Genomic DNA, 21074 nt, shown 5'->3' with positions numbered 1-21074 from the left:
GTGGGGGAGATAAATTGGGAGACTGGGATTAACATATACATACTACCATATGTAAAACAGATAACTAATAAGAACCTACTGTACAGCACAGGGAACTCTACTCAATACTTTGTAATGGCCTACATGGGAAAAGAATCTGAAAAGGAGTGGATACGTGTATAACTGATTCACTCTGCTGTACACCTGAAATTAACACAACATTGGAAATCAACTATACTCCAATAAAAATTTTTTTTAATTTAAAAAATACAAGTCCCAGTGTTTTAAAGATATATACAAATGAAACAATATATCTTGGATTTGATATAATTTTAAAAATAATTTTTTAAATTATGGGGGGATGGGAGATGGAGGAGGTCTGCAGATGAAATAAAGTTGCGCACACGATAAACGTTGAAGATGAATGATGGGTATGAAGAGTTCATTATATTATCCTATTTGTATCCATGTTTGAAAATTTGCATGAAAGTTGAAAAATGGGATTATATGCCTGAAAATATATTCTTTATTTTTCTTCATACCCTAGGCAAACAACAAATTCATTAGCTGTTTGCTATTTTGTTCATTCAAGCATATCTTTACAGATTATAGCTGCCCTGGAAATCTGCTCTCGTTTGCCCCTGAAAACCACTGATCTAGAATAGATAGAATGAGCCCTCGGAGTCAGGTGAAAGTGCATCTCACCATCATCTGCTTACAGAATGCTAAGCTCGAAAGAGTCTGTGTTTTTCCAACCGTGTTTTAAAGAGCCCCAGGCCCCAAAGAAGTGTTTTAGGGGTCAGAGGCAAGATCAGGAGACGGGCCTTGGCCCCTGCTTCCAAAAGAGCACCTCCTCTTCCATCCGCTTTTAAAACTTGGGCGGGAAGAGGTGAATTCTATAGAAAGACGCCTCCGTTTTCCTAGAGTCTTTCCTGGCAGTAAGTTCAGCAAGTCCACTTCGTTTTGTGAAGATCATTATTATGAATCTAGACTCAAACCACCTTTTTCCCCCTTTCCTGACACACCCGAAGTGACCCGCAGCCTACCAGCTTGTTACTCCTAGATAAGGTTTTTGCTTATCGTTTCACGTTATCCTTTGAACTCTTTGCTGACTGACTAGCCCCCCACCTGCTGAGCTGGCACTCCCTCTTACTGGTCAAAGGATCTCCAAATGCGTTTTTGGGGGGAAACGGGTGTCACATGTAGTCAGAGTGATTTTTATTTACAACTAACAGCATTTTCTCAATATAATCCTACTTCTTGGAAGATACTGTCTTAGCTTATATTCTCAGCCTTTTTTGTTTGACTTCAACTTGTCAGTATATTCTTCACACACAGAAGACAGCTGTTATTTGGTCACTTAATAATTCAATTCTAAAGCAGTCATGAAGGATAAACAAAGGGTAAACTAAGCGAGCATCTGGAGTCATAATCTACCATTTCAGCAAACTAAACCTTTAAGATTCTTAGTCACATTTATGAAAGAATGCAAGGCTTTCATTCAGGTAAACACATCAAGAGCAAGTACATTAATTACAGTCAGATAAAACTTAGTCCTTATCACATTTCTGTTGTAAGAAATCCTTCCCTATTTTAAAACTGCAAAGATATTTTTATATTTTCTTGTGAAAGTTTTATTAAGTTTTGCCTTTTCACATTTGTGTTTGGTTCATCTAGAATTTAATTTATATTTATGAAATAGAGGTCCATTTCCTTTAAAATTTTTTTCTGTATTAAATGATTCTCCCAGCACCACTGACCTAACAGTCTGTTCCTTCCCTCCCTGATCTGCTATGTTGCCTCTGTTACATACACCAGGTTTCCTTATATGTCTAAGTCTTGGGACCTTTTACTTCCATTCTTCAGGTTAGTCTTGCCTGCAGGACAATTCTGCACTAAAGATTTGCAATCAATCTTGACATCTGGTCAGGCAAATGCCTTCCCTCCCCCAAACCAGGTTCTTGAGAGGTATCTTGGCTCTTCAAAGCCCTTGTGCTTAAAGATATATTTCAGAATCCATTTTTCAACTTCCAAGGAAAAGGACTTGCAATTTTAATTAAAAGTACACCAAGTCTACAGATCAATTTGGCAAAACATATTTATGACACTCTTCCTTCTTGATAAGTGTTATATCTTTCAGTAAGTTTTATTGTTACACTTTTTTGGCTAAGATTTATTCCTAGGTAAGTGACTTTTTAATAGCTATTCTAAAATCTTTTCCCCCTTAGTTTTAATCGCAGTTTCTGTCCGTTGATGGTGCATAGGAATGTAGTTAGCTGATTTTATATAAAAGCAACCTTGCCAAACTTTCTAACTATAATAATTTATCTGTAAACATCTACGGCTTTATTTCTAAATTTCAGGGGTGTGTTATGTCTCTGCATATGGCCTCCAAACGATGATGAACAGAAAAGATGATGGCAAGCATCCTTGTCTTATTCATGACAGTAGAAGAACTGTTTTTAATATCTCATTATCAAGTATTTATTTGTTGCAACGCGGGGCTCTCACTGTTGTGGCCTCTCCCGTTGCGGAGCACAGGCTCCGGACGCGCAGGCTCAGCGGCCATGGCTCACGGGCCCAGCTGCTCCGCGGCATGTGGGATCTTCCCGGACCGGGGCATGAACCCGTGTCCCCTGCTTCGGCAGGCGGACTCTCAACCACTGTGCCACCAGGGAAGCCCTATTTGTTGCAACTTTTAACCAGATTAAAGAGGTTCTCTTCTATTTGTGATTTGCCAAGACATTTATATTAATCAGGAGTGACTGTTTAAATTCATTGAATGTTTTTTCTTTATCTCTTAGGATGATCATATGCTTTTTCTCTTTTAATCTATTAATATTGGGAATACAATTTATAGAATCATAGCATGGCTCCAACATTTCAGATTCCGACTAATCTGTTCTACACGAGTAACTTTTATTGATACAGTATACGTCCAGATGAGATAAATATCAACATCTTCCCCAATTACAACTTGGGTCAAACTGCTAAAAAGTTAAAAGATGAGAGCTCAGGATAAATGTAATAAATTAGGTCCAAGGGTAGAGAACCGATCCTATGGAATACAGAGCACTGAGATGACAAGAAGCCCTGTCAACATAAACCTGACCAGTACGGTGAAGGCTAACGTTCCACAAAGCAACTGAATGTATTGTCCAGAAAAAAAAAGAAAGACGTGCCAACAGAATGGCGCATTTATTTTGTGTATTCTCTACCTCTGCAGTGTTTCTGGTTCTAGGTCTTAAATAAAATCCTAATGCCTTCTATTGATATTTCTCTACAACTAACCTAAAAGCCCAAAGACATGTACAGCACCACAGTAAAGGTCATTGGCCAGCAGAGTACACGGCACATCAATAACTCAGAGTGAATGAAAAACATAAAACACTTTTTTCCTAGGTCTCATCATATTAAAAGACATTGCGGAAGTTTTCTGAACTTCAGTAAGGTAGAAAAACCATTTTTTCAAGATTTCAGTTAGCAATTACAAGATTTTCAGAGTGAGAAGAGAACTCAGTTCCCTTAGCCCAAACTTTTATTTAAGAGATGACTTAATTTACCTAGTTCGTTAACAGAAGAATTATTTTGTTGGTAATTATCACATAGGATGGATTAAAGATCCATAATATCTGTATTTTAATTATACAAATAAACTCAATTAGTCTGGCATAGTTGGTTTTATATTAAATTAATATGACATTATAGCTTATGATTCTCTGGGTCAGAGATTTTTCAAACTGCACCCCATGATGTCACCCTATGATAATGGGGTAGAAAAGGAAACAAGAGGGCGGAGGTTCTTTAGAGCAAATCAAGTCATTTTTGAGGAGAAAGAGAGTAAGCAGAGTTAAAAGAGGTCATTTCTACTGAGTGTTTCCCATGTGGCAGGCACTCTCCTAGGTACTCTTGTGCTGACACATTCAACAGGAACAGAAACAGAGTCTGGGGGAAACCTGCTGCTGCATAATACATACTGCAGAAAGTAAAGCTTAAATACTTTTGTTGGCTAAGGACATGAAATAGATATGGTGATTCCAACTGCAGTGGGAGACTGAGGAGGAGGGGACAGACCTTCTCTATGGGACCCTCATCAGTCTCTGAGGGTGGGTGAGGTTTTAATAGTTTCCATACTAAACTTCCGTTGCACGAATGGTTCCAAGGCTAAAAAACAACAATGGTTGAAAACCCTAGCTCTATCTTGTCAGCAAATTAGTTAAGCCATGATTTAATATTTTCCATAGGAACTATAACTTGTAAGGCTTCTCTTTTCCCATTTTAAAATCGCGTTTCTTGTGCAAATCAAAACGAAGATGAGGTACCACCTCAGAGCAGTCAGAATGGCCATCGTTAAAAAGTCTACGAATGGGCTTCCCTGGTGGCGCAGTGGTTGAGAGTCCGCCTGCCGATGCAGGGGACGTGGGTTCGTGCCCCGGTCCGGGAAGATCCCACATGCCGCGGAGCAGCTGGGCCCATGAGCCATGGCCGCTGAGCCTGCGTGTCTGGAGCCTGTGCTCCGCAACAGGAGAGGCCACAACAGTGAGAGGCCCGTGTACAGCAAAAAAAAAAAAAGTCTACGAATAACAAATCCTGGAGAGGGTGTGGAGAAAAGGGAACCCTCCTACACTGTTGGTGGGAAAGTAAGTTGGTGCAGCCACTATGGAAAACAGCATGGAAGTTCCTCAGAAAACTCAAAATAGAATTACCATATGATCCAGCAATCGCATTCCTGGGAATATACCTGGACAAAACTATAATTCAAAAAGATACGTGCACCCCTATGTTTACAGCAGCACTGTTCACAATAGCCAAAACATGGAAACAACCTAAATGTCCATCAAGAGATGAATGGATAAAGAGGATGTGGCATATATACACAATGGAATACTGCTCAGCCATAAAGAAGAACGAAATAATGCCATTTGCAGTGACATGGATGCAACTAGAGATTATCATACTAAGCGAAGTAAGTCAGAACGAGAAAGACAAATACCATATGATATCACTTACATGTGGAATCTAAAATATGGCACAAATGAACCTGTCTACAAAACAAGAAAAGAATCACGGACATAGAGAACAGACTTGTGGTTGCCAAGGAGGAGGGGGAGAGAGCGGGATGGACTGGGAGTTTGGAGTTGGTAGGTGCAAACTATTATATCTTTAGAAATGATAAACAACAAGATTCTCATGTACAGCACAGGGAACTATATTCAATATCCTGTGATAAACCATAATGGAAAAGAATATAACAAAAGAATGTCTGTATGTGTATAACTGAGTCACTTTGCTGTACAGCAGAGACTGCCACAACATTGTAAATCAACTCTGCTTCAATAAAAAAATAAAATAAAATACGCATTTCTCTCTTTTAAATTTTATAATCCATATTCTTCCCATCTCCCCAAATTTAAGTGTGTATATCCCAAGGATAGGTGGTGATGTGGGATGAGGGAGAAGGGTAAGATTTTTATGGAAAAGGTAAGTAAGTGGTGAGTAAATTATTTTTCAATATTCGAGAAAACAGAAACATATGACAAGGTCAAATACAAATTTCACACGACTTTTAAAGGTAAAACAGAAGGCCTCAAATAAATTTCATGATCACTTCAGGCCATGCAACATACATTTGCTTTTCTAAAATATCACCAAAATTACTGTTAATTCAAATTACTCTTAATGTTAATATAATAATTGCCCATTATAATCACAGATTACTTACAGTGCAACTTAGGGCGCAGGAAAGAGGGACCTGATAACATTGAATACTCTACCTGTTCTCCTATCCCAAAATGAAACTTTTAAACTTTATGTGGCATGTGCCCTGTTTATTTGTGTAGAGAAGAGCTTTATGAAGAAACAAAAAGGCTTAAAAAAAACCTCCTATAATGCCTATTTTTTAAAATAGGAAACTGTTATGCTTTTCCACATATTTGAATGCTGACAATTTCCTAAATTACCCACTTTTAAATAGCTAAAGAATATTTTATTACATTTATAGGTTTCATAAGTTGCATCTTGTACATCAGTTTAACTTTTCTGGTTATGTCACTATCTAGTTGCATTGTGGTTTTTCTTAGTGACCTATCCTCATTCCAAATTTTGAACGGTTCCATCTTAACGTTCACATCTGTGCCATTCTGGGTTTGACTAATTAAAAGGGAACACAGAATGTATGAATATAGTATAATAAATTTCTGTCAGATGCAAAATAACTCCTCCTATGATGCATTACAGCACACACACAAAAGGGCTCCTGGGCCTTAAAAGCTGAGAAATCCTCCTCAGCCATAGGCTATAACAGCATCTATGAAGCACGGCGTTCCTTCAGATACCTTAACGGTTCTATGCATCTCTGAACATTCCAAACATATGTCACATGTGTTCTCACTAGACTGTAACGAGGTATGTGTTAAATGGTTAAAGGCTATCTTCTTTTTAGACATCGGGAGACCTGACAGGTTTCCTGTCAGGTACCTTATGCCCTGCACAGAACTTAGTCCCTGACCATAAAGGAGCTGACAGTAACTACAGAAGAGAGGAAGGGCCCTCACAGCTCGCCACGTAACCTGCAATGGTAAACTCCATCAAAAGATAGCCATCAACGAGCACGTTTAGAAGATACCCTCTAACCAAAGAGAAGAAAACTCTGGTTTGAGCTAGTTACCTAAAACTCACTGATCTTTTCAAAATAAGTACAAAGTGAAACATTTTTTGTTAACAAGGGGTGATACATATACTTCAGAAGTGATATGTACAATTTTTCAGCAGGACAATAGTTGAGACCAATTGTAGCCAGATTCACGGTACAGAAATGGGGTTAGAGCTACACAAATCTACAAATATTAAATAAAACCATTCTGTAGAAATTAATGGTTAATAACTACTTATCCCAGAAGTCTTCTTTACAATGACAACAGGATTTATTCTCCACCGATAATGTGATAAAATATTGTACCCTATGAATACCAGCATGCACATATGGCACTGTGTCTATAAACTTGTGTGAAACCAGAGAACTCTAGTGTCTGTGACATCTCATTAATCTGGGACAATCTCTAGGACTAAATCATCAAGCAAATAAAAAAATACTAATGTTATTAGACAGTACAAAATGGCTATGTTCAACAAACCCTGGGTCTTAATAAAAGTCTTTGTGTAAATGTAACTAAATTGTATCAACAAGCAGGCAATATTACCATCCATTCTCAATAAAACCAACAAGAAGATCAAATGACTAGAAACTAAAATAGCATTGGGAGGCAGAGTCATAAAAGATGTATGCTGAAAAGAAGAACCCAGCATCACTTTCAATAGGCACTTCTGAAGAGCCTTTCTACATCGCCAGCTGAAGGATTTATGTTCCCCTAAAACCATGGTATCTAACACCAAGTTTTGTGCTTAGTTCCTACAATTACAGATGATGTTCTTCTTGTAATGGACAAAGTACTTAAGCTAAATCCCTTCCTTGAGGTGATGGAGCAATATAAATATTCAATAGAGAGAAAAAGCAAAAACGAAGAGAACGCATACTTTTCTTTACAAAAGCAAATGCACTTGATAATAAAAAGGCAGCAACGTTCACCGTTAAAGGCCATCCTACCTGTGTTTTTTGATGCCATTGGAGAGAGCATCTCCACCACCACAGTCTTTTCCTTCGGACATTCTGTGCTTTCTACTCCTCAGGTGCTCTCCTTCCTCTTCAAAGCAGTGCGCAGTCACTGCTTCCAATCTACTCAGGGACCGTTCGGACTCGGAATCTGTGGCAGAGCAGGTTCACAGTCAATGAACTGAACTTTGGTGTGAGGCTTCCGTAACAATGGATCTCTCCCTTAACGCATCAGGCTTTGAAACTTAAGCAGCCTACTTTGTCCTTCAACAATCCATCTGTTAACTCCTCCTCAGGGATTTCAGAGAACCTGCACCCAATAAGGCTAAAGTGGATTTAGGAAACAGATATAGGATTATATAAACTTACAACTGTTAGATTGTATACACTAAAAGAGACATCCAGAGATTACCTAATTCTTTAAGAAATTATATTCAGTGGTTTTCCCCCTAAAAAAATTTCTACTTTTATCTTCCCTTTCAAAGCACCTTAAGCATAACTTTAAAAACACAATCAATTTTTTAAACTCATGTATAAAGAAAAAGCTACCGTGGCTGTACTTGGGGGAAGCATAAATTACATCTGATACTACAGACACCAAAGCAAAGGTAATTTTTAACTACTTTAAAAAACACTTCTTCTGGTATTATATTATTTAAATTCTCAAGAGCTGAAGTCTGAAGTGGCCATATAAAATCTAATTATCAGGCGGGTGTTTTTAGGATGGAAATGCCACATTCCCAACTGCCTATGCATTCAGCGTGGAGCCATCAGCCTATTTGGGAATAAAAGGACAACTTATCTGCGTACAATACGCTACAGTTTTCAGGCACACTCACATCCTTCATCTCCTTTCAGCATCTCCAGGGTGCTTTGGTGATGGCGAGGAAGGACTACGGGGTTAAGAAGTATGCCCGCTTACTTGTTTAATGCTCTACCTATTTCAGTTCACAGTAGCAGCCATCCAATCTCTAGAAAACTTTAAATGATGCCTATGCTTTTATTAAAATGTAAATTCCAGGTAACGTCTAACTTTCCATAAGCAGATGACCATACAGGCAACCGTCCTCTGCTCTAGGGAAGCACTCACACCCATTCAAGTAACCTCCCTTAAATAAAAGTTTCAACCATCTGCTTAGTGTGTATTATAGCTAAGATGTTCAGGAAATAAAATTATTTAGTACTTCTTTTCCCCCGACTGCATTCTATAATTCAGCCAAAATCATGGGCTCTTATTTTTATCACATTAGGTTCACGAGTAACAACTGTTGGACAAGTACCACTGCAGGTTGGACAACACACCTTGAACTCTGGACTGTCTAAATGGTGTAAGTTACCTGCAGAAAAGACTCAGTGCTACGGAAGTTATTTTTATCTTCTGTAAATATAACTTTACCAGAATTGAAAATATAGCTTTGTTGTGACATATACCATATAGCAAAGAAAGAGATATTTTAATAATAAGTTTAAAGCAATATTTATTTTTCATTGTCAATTTTGGCAGGCAGTGACAATATTTTATGAAAAACAACTGAAGACTTGGGAGATTGGGATTGACATATATACACTAATATGTATAAAATGGATAACTAATAAGAACCTGCTGTATAAAAAAATAAATTCCAAAATTCCAAAAAAAAACCCAAAAGTGAAGACAACCTGCAAAGCCAGTAACAGGGGACTGTCATCCATTAGATGAAATACACAGCTGCTAAAATCACAATTACAAAAGCAACTTAATAAAATAGAAAAATACTTTTAACATAGTGATAAGACAAAATAATCAGGATACCATTTTACAACTCTAAAATATAAGCAAAAAAAATTAATTTTATTCTGCCTTAAAGAAAGATCTGGTTCAGGTAAACAGATATCTGTCCAAATGAGAGCAGTGAAATGACAGAAGTTTGTCTAGGGCACGGTGAGGCAAAGAGGTGAAGAGTCCATTTGCTGGGGTAGGCAAAGGGGTATCAGGAAAGGATATAGGAGAGGTGGTATTACCTGAAAACTGGCTTCGTCTCTCTTGGTGGGTGTCAAGCAAAAAGACACAACCAAGCCAAAGAGTGGGAGAAAGAAGGATTTATTACTTGCAGGAAATAAGGAGAACACCAGGGATCTTTCCCAAGGCAGTGTCTCCCCAACAGCAAAACTGGGGAAGTTTTACACTAAGGGTGCCTGCATATTCATGAATGGGCCTGGGCAGTATATGCATATTCATGAAGGGGTTTTGAGCAGAGGAGAATTCAAAAGAGAATTGAGGCAAAGGTTGACAGAGTCCAAGCTTTAGCTGATTGAAGTCATGAGGGTCAGAAAAGGTCAACAGTTGATCTGGTGGTTGGTTGCAGGCTCAAGAGGGGCGCCGTTTGAATTCTGTAAAACAGCTCAAGAAAGTGTTTCAGGCTAATCTTTACCACTGAAAACAGATCTGGGAGTCTTTACAACTGATTTATTATCTTTGCTACTGCAACTTCTCTTGCCTGGTAACAGTCCTGTTTGTTCCTGCATTATTTTGTTCTCTCAAGATCATTAATTACTGAGACCTGCTCAAGGGCAAGCACTGTGGCCAGGCTTAGATCACAAAATGGTTTAGGCTAAAAATGGCTTCTCTTATGTCAAGAAAGCCATGCCTGGTTCGTTTTCTTTGGGGACCCCCTACCTTATCTGCTTACAGTGGAACAACAGGTAAATCTCAAAACAATGAGAATGGTGCTCAGGTGGCGGTGAGGGAAGAGTTGTTCAGAGGAAGCGGCATGAGCACAACCTGAACCAAAGAGGGTGACAGTGGTCTTGGGGGGAAGATCGGGTGGTTTTTTCACTTTCACATTTTTAAGTTTGTTTCATATGAAAAAATTAAGAATTTAAAGAGCCAAACAAAATAACCCTGTCTGCATTGGTTAGTATTAATCAAGATGCATTATTACTTTATAATTTAGATGTCATGAAAACCAAAATGCACTGAAGCAAAAAACCTCAAGCACTCAAGCATTTATTAAACATCACTCTGCACAGGATACTGTGTTTGCTATTTAAGGGATACAAATCATAAGACAGGGACTAATCCATTTCCAAAGAAAATTCTTAACAAAAAAGCAGATATACAATAAACACCAAACAAGAGGTAAGGCAGTAAGAACTTCTATGAAGCAAAGACTTTACTCAGAACAAGATTTAAACTTACTGAACACAAGCTGAAGACCTACTACCTTCACCCAATCATAGGAGCGCAGTGCTTACCCCTAGGGACACGCTATCAGGTGGCAGTACAGACCCTTATCATTTCCCTCCCCTCCCCTCCACCCCAAGGGTAGCAACTTGACTTCCTCTCTGCCCCCTCTCCTAGTCTCTCTCACCCTGTTCATCCACCTCTCCCCTCCTCCCAACCCTTATTTCTCTCCACCTTGCTCCCAACCTCCTTCCCCCTCTAATATAATCAGGCTATGCCCACCCTTCCCCTAAAGGGCTCTAGCGAAGATCACCAATTACCACCATACTGCAAAGTTAGTCCAATGATCATTTTTTAATTCTTATCATGACTCGTCCACCACATCTTATACTGCTTACTTCATTCTTCCCCTCCTTTATTTGGTGCAAGGCATGGTGGGTGATTCAAAGAACAGTGAGATGTGGTCCCTGTCCATGGTCGAGCAGAGGTAGACTGTTTTGTGAAAACATGAGTTCAGTGAATTACTCCTGGTGCAGTAGCGTAAGTCTGGATGGGGGCAGTGGGCCACACAGGAGGGAACAGCCAGTTTCACACAGTGAAGAACTGGGTATCCAGAGATGATTGTGACTGACGGCTGAGCTAAGTTGACAAGCAGTAAGACTGGGGGTGGAGGAGAGAGTTACAATAGAGGAGCTGTTCCAGGCATAAGGGAGTGGCATGATGCAAGGCAGGGAGGAAAGAAGGAGCGTTCAGTAAGGTGGGAGGAGAAGACGCGAGAAAGGAGTGGTGACAGGGCGGCTGGGGGGAAATGAAGCTATGAATCAGTCATGAAGCTGACTACTCAGGATGAATAAAGATCAACGGCAGGCAGTGGGAAAAGAGGGTATAAAATGAAGCGGGAATCAGGTAGTATCCCATTCCACGCCGTAAAGTTCTTTCACCCGCTAGAGGCAAATCGTCAGCTCATCTCTGAGCATTCTAGCTTCAGAGGCAAAGGAGGAAACACGATCAGTGACATGATTTACAGTGTCCTCGAGATAAAAACGAACTTGTTGATTAAGAACAAAAGCTCAGTTACTTCTAGTACTATGTATACAGTGAGATATAGCTTGGACTTACTTTGTGGGCAATAAGGAGCCATCCTTAACTTCTATGCCTCCAATGCATGAGTCACGCCAATACGCCTCCAGCAGAGGATCACTTCATTTGGAGACCCACGGGTCCAGATATATTTAAATTCTAACGTGTTTACCTAAGTAGCAAAGCATAGTCCCTGTGGAGGCTTACTGATTAAGGTGAAGCCTGACCATGTAATTTTTTTTTGAATTTTATTTTTTATACAGCAGGTTCTTATTAGTTATCTATTTTATACATATTAATGAATACATGTCAATCCCAATCTCCCAACTCATCCCACCACCGCCCCCCGCCACTTTCCCCCCTTGGTGTCTGTACATCTGTGTCTCTACATCTGTGTCTCTATTTCTCCACATCTGTGTCTCTATTTCTGCCCTGCAAACCAGTTCATCTGTACCATTTTTTCTAGGTTCCCCATATATGCATAAATTTATGGTATCTCTTTTACTCTTTCTGACTTACTTCACTCTGTATGACAGTCTCCAGATCCATCCACATCTCTCCAAATGGCCCAATTTCATTCCTTTTTATGGCTGAGTAATATTCCATTTTGTATAAATGTAACACATCTTCTTTACCCATTCGTCTGTCGATGGAAATTTAGGTTGCTTCCATGACCTGGCAATTGTAAATAGTGCTGCAGTGAACACTGGGGTGCATGTTTTCTCTGGGTATATGCCCATTAGCAGGATTGCTGGGTCATATGGTAATTCCATTTTTAGTTTTTTAAGGAACCTCCATACTGTTCTCCATAATGGCTGTATCAATTTACATTCCCACCAACAGCGCAAGAGGGTTCCCTTTCCTAAACACCCTCTCCAGCATTTGCTGTTTGCAGATTTTCTGATGATGCCCATTCTAACTGGTGTGAGGTGATACCTCATTGTAGTTTTGATTTGCATTTCTCTAATAATTAGTGATGCTGAACAGCTTTTCATGTGTTTCTTGGCCATCTGTATGTATTCTTTGGAGAAATGTCTATTTAGGTCTTCTGCCCATTTTTGGATTGGGTTGTTTTTTTAATATTGAGCTGCATGGGCTGTTTATATATTTTGGAGATTACTCCTTTGTCCACTGATTCGTTTGCAAATATTTTCTCCCATTCTGAGGGTTGTCTTATCATCTTGTTTGTAGTTTCCTTTGCTTTGCAAAAGCTAAGTTTCATTAGGTGCCATTTATTTTTATTTCCATTACTCTACAAGGTGGATCAAAAAAGATCTTGCTGTGACTTATGTAAAAGAGTGTTCTTCCTATGTTTTCCTCTAAGAGTTTTATAGTGTCCAGCCTTACATTTAGGTCTATAATCTATTTTGAGTTTATTTTTGTGTATGGTGTTAGGGAGTGTTCTAATTTCATTCTTTTAAATGTAGCTGTCCAGTTTTCCCAGCACCACTTATTGAAGAGACTGTCTTTTCTCTATTGCATATCCTTGCCTCCTTTGTCATAGATAAGTTGACCGCAGGTGCGTGGGTTTATCTCTGGGCTTTCTATCCTGTTCCATTGATCTATATTTCTGTTTCTGTGCCAGTACCATATTATCTTGATTACTGTAGCTTTGTAGTATAGTCTTAAGTCAGGGAGTCTGATTCCTCCAGTTCCGTTTTTTTCACCCAAGACTGCTTTGGCTATTCAGGGTCTTCTGTGTCTCCATACAAATTTTAAGATTTTTTGTTCTACTTCTGTAAAAAATGCCATTGGTAATTTGATAGGGATTGCATTGAACCTGTAGATTGCTTTGGGTAGTATAGTCATTTTCATGATATTGATTCTTCCAATCCAAGAACATGGTATATCTCTCCATGTGTTTGTGTCATCTTTGATTTCTTTCATCAGTGTCTTATAGTTTTCTGAGTACAGAACTTTTACCTCCTTAGATAGGTTTATTCCTAGGTATTTTATTCTTTTTGTTGCAATGGTGAATGGGATTGTTTCCTTAATTTCTCTTTCTGACCTTTCGTTGTTAGTGTACAGGAATATAAGAGGTTTCTGTGCATTAATTTTGTATCCTGCAACTTTACTAAATTTATTGATTAGCTCTAATTGTTTTCTGATGGCGTCTTCAGGATTCTCTATGTATAGTATCATGTCATCTGCAAACAGTGACAGTTTTACTTCTTGTCCAATTTGGATTCCTTTTATTTCTTTTTCTTCTTTGATTGCCATGGCTAGGACTTCCAAAATTACGTTGAATAATAGTGGCGAGAGTGGACATCCTTGTCTTGTTCCTGATCTTAGAGGAAATGCTTTCAATTTTTCATCATTGAGAATGATGTTTGCTGTGGGTTTGTCATATATGGCCTTTATTATGTTGAGGTAGGTTCCCTCTCCGTCCACTTTCTGGAGAGTTTTTTTATCATAAATGTATGTTGAATTTGGTCAAAAGCTTTTCCTGCATATACTGAGATGATCATAACGGTTTTTATTCTTCCATTTGTTAATATGGTGTATCACATTGATTGATTTGCATATACTGAAGAATCCTTGCATCCCTGGGATAAATCCCATTTGACCATGGTGTATGAACCTTTTAATGTGTTGTTGGATCCCGTTTGCTAGTATTTTGTTGAGGATTTTTGCATCTACATTCATCAGTGATACTGGTCTGTAATTTTCTTTTTTTTGTAGTATCTCTGTCTGGTTTTGGTATCAGGGTGATGGTGGCCTCATAGAATGGGTTTGGGAGCGTTCCTTCCTCTGCAATTATTTGGAAGAGTTTCAGAAGGATGGGTGTTAGCTCTTCTCTAAATGTTTGATAGAATTCACCTGTGAAGCCATCTGGTCCTGGACTTTAGTTTGTTGGAAGATTTTTAATCACAGTTTCAATTTCATTACCTGGGATTGGTCTGTTCATACTTTCTATTTCTTCCTGGTTCAGTCTTGGAAGTTTATACCTTTCTAAGAATTTGTCCATGTCTTCCAGGTTGTCCATTTTATTGGCATAGAGTTGCCTGTAGTAGTCTCTTATGATGCTTTGTATTTCTGCAGTGTCCATTGTAACTTCTCCTTTTTCATTTCTAATTTTATTGATTTGAGTCCTCTCCCTCTTTTTCTTGATGAGTCTCGCTAAAAGTTCATCAATTCTGTTTATCTTCTCAAAGAACCAGTTTTTAGTTTTATTGATCTTCGCTATTGTTTTCTTTGTTTCTATTTCATCTATTTCTGTTCTGGTCTTTATGATTTCTTTCCTTCTACTAACTTAGGGTTTTGTTTGTTCTTCTTTCTCTAGTTCCTTTAGGTGTAAGGTTAGATTGTTTGAGATTTTTCTTGTTTGTTGAGGTAGGACTGTATTGCTATAAACTTCCCTCTTAGAACTGCTTTTGCTGCATCCCATAGGTTTTGGATCATGTTTTTGTTGTCATTTGTCTCTAGGTATTTTTTGATTTCCTCTTTGATTTCTTCAGTGATTTCTTGGTTATTTAGTAGCACACTGTTTAGCCTCCATGTGTTTGTGTTTTTTACGTTTTTTTCCTTGTAATAGATTTCTAATCTCATAGCGTTATTGTTGGAAAAGATGCTTGATATGATTTCAATTTTCTTAAATTTACTGAGGCTTGATTTGTGGCCCATGATGTGATCTATCCTGGAGAAAGTTCCGTGTGCACTTTAGAAGAAAGTGTAATCTGCTGTTTTTGGATGGAATGTCCTATAAATATCAATTAAATCTATCTGGTCTGTTGTGTCATTTAAAGCTTGTGCTTCCTTATTAATTTTCTGTCTGGATGATGTGCCCATTGGTTTAAGTGAGGTGTTAAAGTCCCCCACTGTAATTGTGTTATTGTCGATTTCCTCTTTTAGAGCTGTTAGCAGTTGTCTTATGTATTGAGGTGCTCCTATGTTGGGTGCATATATAGTTGTTATACCTTCTTCTTGGATTGATCCCTTGATCATTATGTAGTGTCCTTCCTTGTGTCTTATAACATTCTTTATTTTAAAGTCTATTTTATCTGAGATGAGTATTGCTACTCCAGCTTTCTTTTGATTTCCATTTGCATGGAATATCTTTTTACATCCCCTCACTTTCAGTCTGTATGTGCCCCTGAAGTGGGTCTCCTGTAGACAGCATATATATGGGTCTTGTTTTTGTATCCATTCAGTGAGCCTGTGTCTTTTGGTTGGAGCATTTAATCCATTCACGTTTAAGATAATTTTCAATATGTATGTTCCTATGACCATTTTCTTAATTGTTTTGGGTTTGTTTTCATAGCTCCTTTTCTTCTCTTGTGTTTCCCACTTAGAGAAGTTCCTTTATCATTTGTTGTAGAGCTGGTTTGGTGGTGCTGAATTCTCTTAGCTTTTGCTTGTCTGTAAAGCTTTTGATTTCTCCATCGAATCTGAATGAGATCCTTGCCTGGTAGAGTAATCTTGGTTGTAGGTTCTTCCCTTTCATCACTTTAAGTATATCATGCCACTCCCTTCTGGCTTGTAGAGTTTCTGCTGAGAAATCAGCTGTTAACCTTATGGGAGTTCCCTTGTATGTAATTTGTCGTTTTTCCCTTGTTGCTTTCAATAATTTTTCTTTGTCTTTAATTTTTGTCAGTTTGATTACTATGTGTCTCAGCATGTTTCTCCTTGGGTTTATCCTGCCTGGGACTCTCTGCACTTCCTGGACTTGGGTGGCTATTTCCTTTCCCATGTTAGGGAAGTTTTCGACTATAATCTCTTTAGATATTCTCTCAGGTCCTTTCTCTCTCTCTTCTCCTTCTGGGACCCCTGTAATGTGAATGTTGTTGCGTTTAATGTTGTCCCAGAGGTCTCTTAGGCCATCTTCATTTCTTTTCATTCTTTTTTCTTTATTCTGTTCCGCGGCAGTGAATTCCACCATTCTGTCTTCCAGGTCACTTACCCGTTCTTCTGCCTCGGTTATTCTATTGATTCCTTCTAGTGTATTTTTCATTTCAGTTATTGTATTGTTCATCTATTTGTTCTTTACTTCTTCTAGGTGTTCATTCTTTAATTCTTCTAGGTCTTTGTTAAACAATTCTTGCATCTTCTCAATCTTTGCCTCCATTGTTTTTCCGAGGTCCTGGATCATCTTCGCTATCATTATTCTGAATTCTTTTTCTGGAAGGTTGCCTATCTCCACTTCATTTAGTTGTTTCTCTGGGGTTTTATCTTGTTCCTTCATGTGGTACAAAGTCCTCTGCCTTTTCATTTTGTCTATCTTTCTGTGAATGTGGTTTTGCTTCCACAGGCTGCAGAATTGTTCTTCTTGCTTCTTCTGTCTGCCCTCTGGTGGATGAGGCTATCTTAGAGGCTTGTGTAAGCGTCCTGATGGGAGGGACTGGTGGAGGGTAGAGCTGGGTGTTGCTCTGGTGGGTAGAGCTCAGTAAAACTTTAATCTGCTGATGAGTGGGGCTGGGTTCCCTCCCTGTTGGTTGTTTGGCCTGAGGCAACCCAGCAATGGAGCGTACCTGGCTCATAAGAGTAATTTTCAAGTGATAGATCTTAGTGCTGCTGAGCTGATAATGCAATCTTAAAACAGGTTTTTCAATTTTGCCTGCACATACGAATATCAAATAGGCCAGACCTTATCTACCATTCAGTGTTTCTGGGCAATACATTAATGCCTCAGTGGAAAGCATAAAGTATTGGAAAGAGTGTGCTTAACACCTTATATATGGTGGTTATAATAGTAAGGGTACTGTACATGCTTTAAAAACAAACAAATGGGGGGGAGTTACTGTTTAATGGGTACAGTTTTATTTGGGGATGATGGAAAAGTTCTGGCAATGGACAGCAGTGCTGGTTGGACAAAAATGTACTTAATGACACTGAACCGCATGCTTAAAAATGGTTAAAATGGTATATGTGTTATGTTTATTTTACCACAATAAAATCAAAACCAAGTAAAACCCAAAACAAAAAAGCAAACAAAAACCTGTCAAGCCAACGCCAAAGACCTATCATGCTGGATGCATGGTCTATATTCTGGTCCTGTCATCTCTCACCTCAATGCCAGTGATGAAAGAAAGCCACACAGACATGGAGAAAAATTGGTAGATTTTTAAACAGATGTATTTTTGAATACAGCAGCAGAAATGTTAACAGTATCCACACCTAGATTTCAGACAAAATTAGCCTTTCATTTTCCCTTTTATTTCTCACTGCATTTTCCCCTTACGAACATCTGTGTTTCTATACTAAGTAGAGCCACACAAAATTTTCAGGATGCTTCAATCCATCCCTGAAAAACAGGGTAAGGGATTTATAAAATAGCCTTACATTATTCACTGAACTTTAAATGGGCAGTTAGGAAAATCTGTATAGCCCTATGTAATGACTATACCTGGAAATGGAATACTTAGTTTGTACTTACTCGTGGGTTTGTTTATTCCCATCTATTTCCAAAAAGGATTCAGGTGGTTTAATTACTAATTATATTTTATATAAAAAGTGTCATAACAACACTCTGAAAAACAGGCTGTATCTTACAAGATAAATGCTCTAGCCTATGTACAAGCATTTAAGGTAGACAGAATCTTTGCCTGATTAAAACAGTGGTATTAATAGAAAGTTTGTTCACAGATCTCTGGTGGCCCAGAAACTTAAAAGCTCTGTCCACATTGAGACTTAAAATAATTTCGAACACATTTCAGATTGAACACTATACCCTTTCAACCAAACAGCTTGGAAGCCAATGGCTGTGACTGGGTTAACATAGCTTTAAAACTTTACTCATCAAGTTGTATGAGTTAAATGTGTACAGCTTTTTGTATGTCAATCATACCTGAAATAAAGTGGTGTAAAAAAAACTTCAGCATTAAGAGGATCATTACCTTTATCCTGCTTTTTTGAGTTTCTCCTATTAAAAGGCTGAAAGAAGAGGTCATAAAATTAATGATATAAACATGCCAACAATTCTTACGTTATGCCGATAAGTATTTTAACATGACCTCTGAAAACTAACTTGAGAACAAATAGTACAAAGGAGCAAGATGTGGAAGAACTGTGGATAATGTCCAAATAGCCCCTCCCCGTTACTTAAGGTAACAGGAAATAGTCAGAAGGCACACACGCTCAATTTAATACCTTCATTGTTTATGCTTTCCCAAGAACTAGGCATCTTCTAAGAATGTCCAAAGTAACCCCAAAGTAACCCAAGCTTAAAATATCAGCGCCAAATGTTTATTTAGCTTTAATGTACAATCCTGTAAACTCAAAAATAACGTAGTAAATACGAAGCACACAAGGAAAATCAATGAAACCTACCACATCTAAAATAAACTGTAAACAGAAAATCCGGGTGAGTCCAGAAGGGGCTGCCAAGAGATTGCTACAATAACCTACTGAGGAAGTGACAAAAGCTTGAAACAGAATGGTGGCAGCAAGCAACAAGAGTCAGAGACATTCTAGACATATCCTCCCTGAATGAGGTGCAAGGTCACAATCGGCCAAACGGTACAGTGTTGATTACGACAGTTTCTTAAAAGTACTGGCTTTTCCCCAAGCAACTAAATCTACTATGGTTTTCCCCAACTTGCAAAATCTGCACATGTAACTGCGGATGAAGAATTATTCAAAACATTTGTGTGTGGGCTACTGAAAAACTTATGTGTATCTATTTTGGGTGACTAAATCCAGACCTTCCCCATTTGTCCTGCTGACATCTTTAAAATCATTTTCAAGGTCACCTATGCATTCACTCTACAAAGAAAATATTCTAGAACTAAAGACCAGTCATAGAATAATCCACAGTTATAAAAGAAAGTTCTTTCATGTGACTTCAGTTTAATAAATCAACACTTACCAAATACCTACCATGTACCTGGCAAAGAAAGGGCTCGTTGCTGAAACACTTTAGAAAGATTAATGAGATATGGGTGGTGCCCTCCAGATATTCAAAGTGCAATCTAGTGGAAGACGTGCAAGTAAACATATGTTTATACAAAGTGTGGGAAAACTTGAAGAAGTCACTCTCAGAGGAAGCAGGATAAGTTTCCAGGCAAACTTTCCAGGCAGAGATGACATCTGAGCTGTAATGATGACTAAGAATTTAAGGCAGGAAAAGAGAATATCAGGTGTAAGGGGAAGAGCAACAGTCCCACGCCTGAAAGAACAAGGTGTGTGTCTAAGAATATCTGGCATAGCTAGAGAGGCGAGTAGCCAGAGGGAAAAGATGTGGTCGTCAGAGATGAAGCTTAAACGTGGGTCAGATCACAGAGTTTACACTGAATCTGTAGTAATGGAGAGTCTTTGGATGTTTTGCCAGGGAGTGATAAGATCCATTTTACACTTTACAGATAACTCTGACACATCAGTGTCCCATGGCCACTGTAACAATTAGCATAACTTGGTGGCTTAAAACAACAAAATTGTAGTCTTTCATAACTCTGGAGGCCAGAACTCCAAAATCAGTTTCAATGAACGAAAACCAAAGCGTTTGCAGGACCACCATCCCTCTGAAGGCTCTAACGAAAGTCCATTCCTTGCCTCTTGCCTCTGGTGGCTTCCAGCTTTCCTGGGCTTGTGGCCACATCACTCTAATCTCTGCCTCCATCCTCACACTGCCTTCTCCTCTGTGGGTCTAATCTCCCTCTACCTTTCTCTTATAAGGATACTTGTGACAGCACTTAGGTCCCACCCAGATAATCCATGATGATCTCACCTCAAATTCCTTAACTTAATCCCATTTGCAAAGATCTTTTTTTCCAAAAAAAGGTTACAGGTTACTGGGATGAGCAGGTGAACGTATCCTTGGGGGACCATTTTTCTGCCCACCACACCTGACAATACGCGATGTGGAAGATGGGCTGGCAGGGATAATGACCAGAAGCGGGAAGACAAAGTCTGTGGGCTCAAAAGCTGAACTAAGGCCCCGACAGTGAATACTGGGGCAGAAAATAGGAAGAGAAAAGAAGACAACTAGATACTTAGATATGGGGAGGGTGTGAGGAAAGGGGGTAAGAGATGACTTTCACATCTGTAGTTTGCATGGTGGGTAGATGATGATGCCATTAGCCAAGACAGGGCATATACAAGGGGGCAGATCAGGATGACAAGTCCAGTTTCCACTATACGGAGTTTGAGATGCTTTGGGCCAAAGTGAGAATTTTCAGTAAATAGGTGGAAATCCTCAGCACATCATTATCTGCCACAACCAACTGGTCTTCAAGTTCAGTCAACATAGCCTTTAAAATGTATCCCCAAATTTTATTCACTCAAATATCTGAACTCCTAACAGGTGCC

At 38.8% G+C, this 21074-nt stretch overlaps 1 protein-coding gene across 1 annotated transcript in view; it reads right to left on the bottom strand.

The window, feature by feature from the left end:
* Positions 1-21074, bottom strand: part of OSBPL1A (oxysterol binding protein like 1A) — a 208454-nt gene that overhangs the window by 56966 nt on the left and 130414 nt on the right. Inside the window, exon 19 of the mRNA XM_060170508.1 lies at positions 7583-7739. Coding sequence (XP_060026491.1) covers positions 7583-7739 — 157 coding nt within the window. The remainder of the gene's footprint in view (positions 1-7582; positions 7740-21074) is intronic.

The sequence above is a fragment of the Lagenorhynchus albirostris genome, chromosome 14 (genome assembly GCF_949774975.1).
Source record: "Lagenorhynchus albirostris chromosome 14, mLagAlb1.1, whole genome shotgun sequence".
In the NCBI taxonomy this organism is placed as follows: domain Eukaryota; kingdom Metazoa; phylum Chordata; class Mammalia; order Artiodactyla; family Delphinidae; genus Lagenorhynchus; species Lagenorhynchus albirostris.
This window is presented reverse-complemented; position numbering and strand designations above follow the sequence as displayed.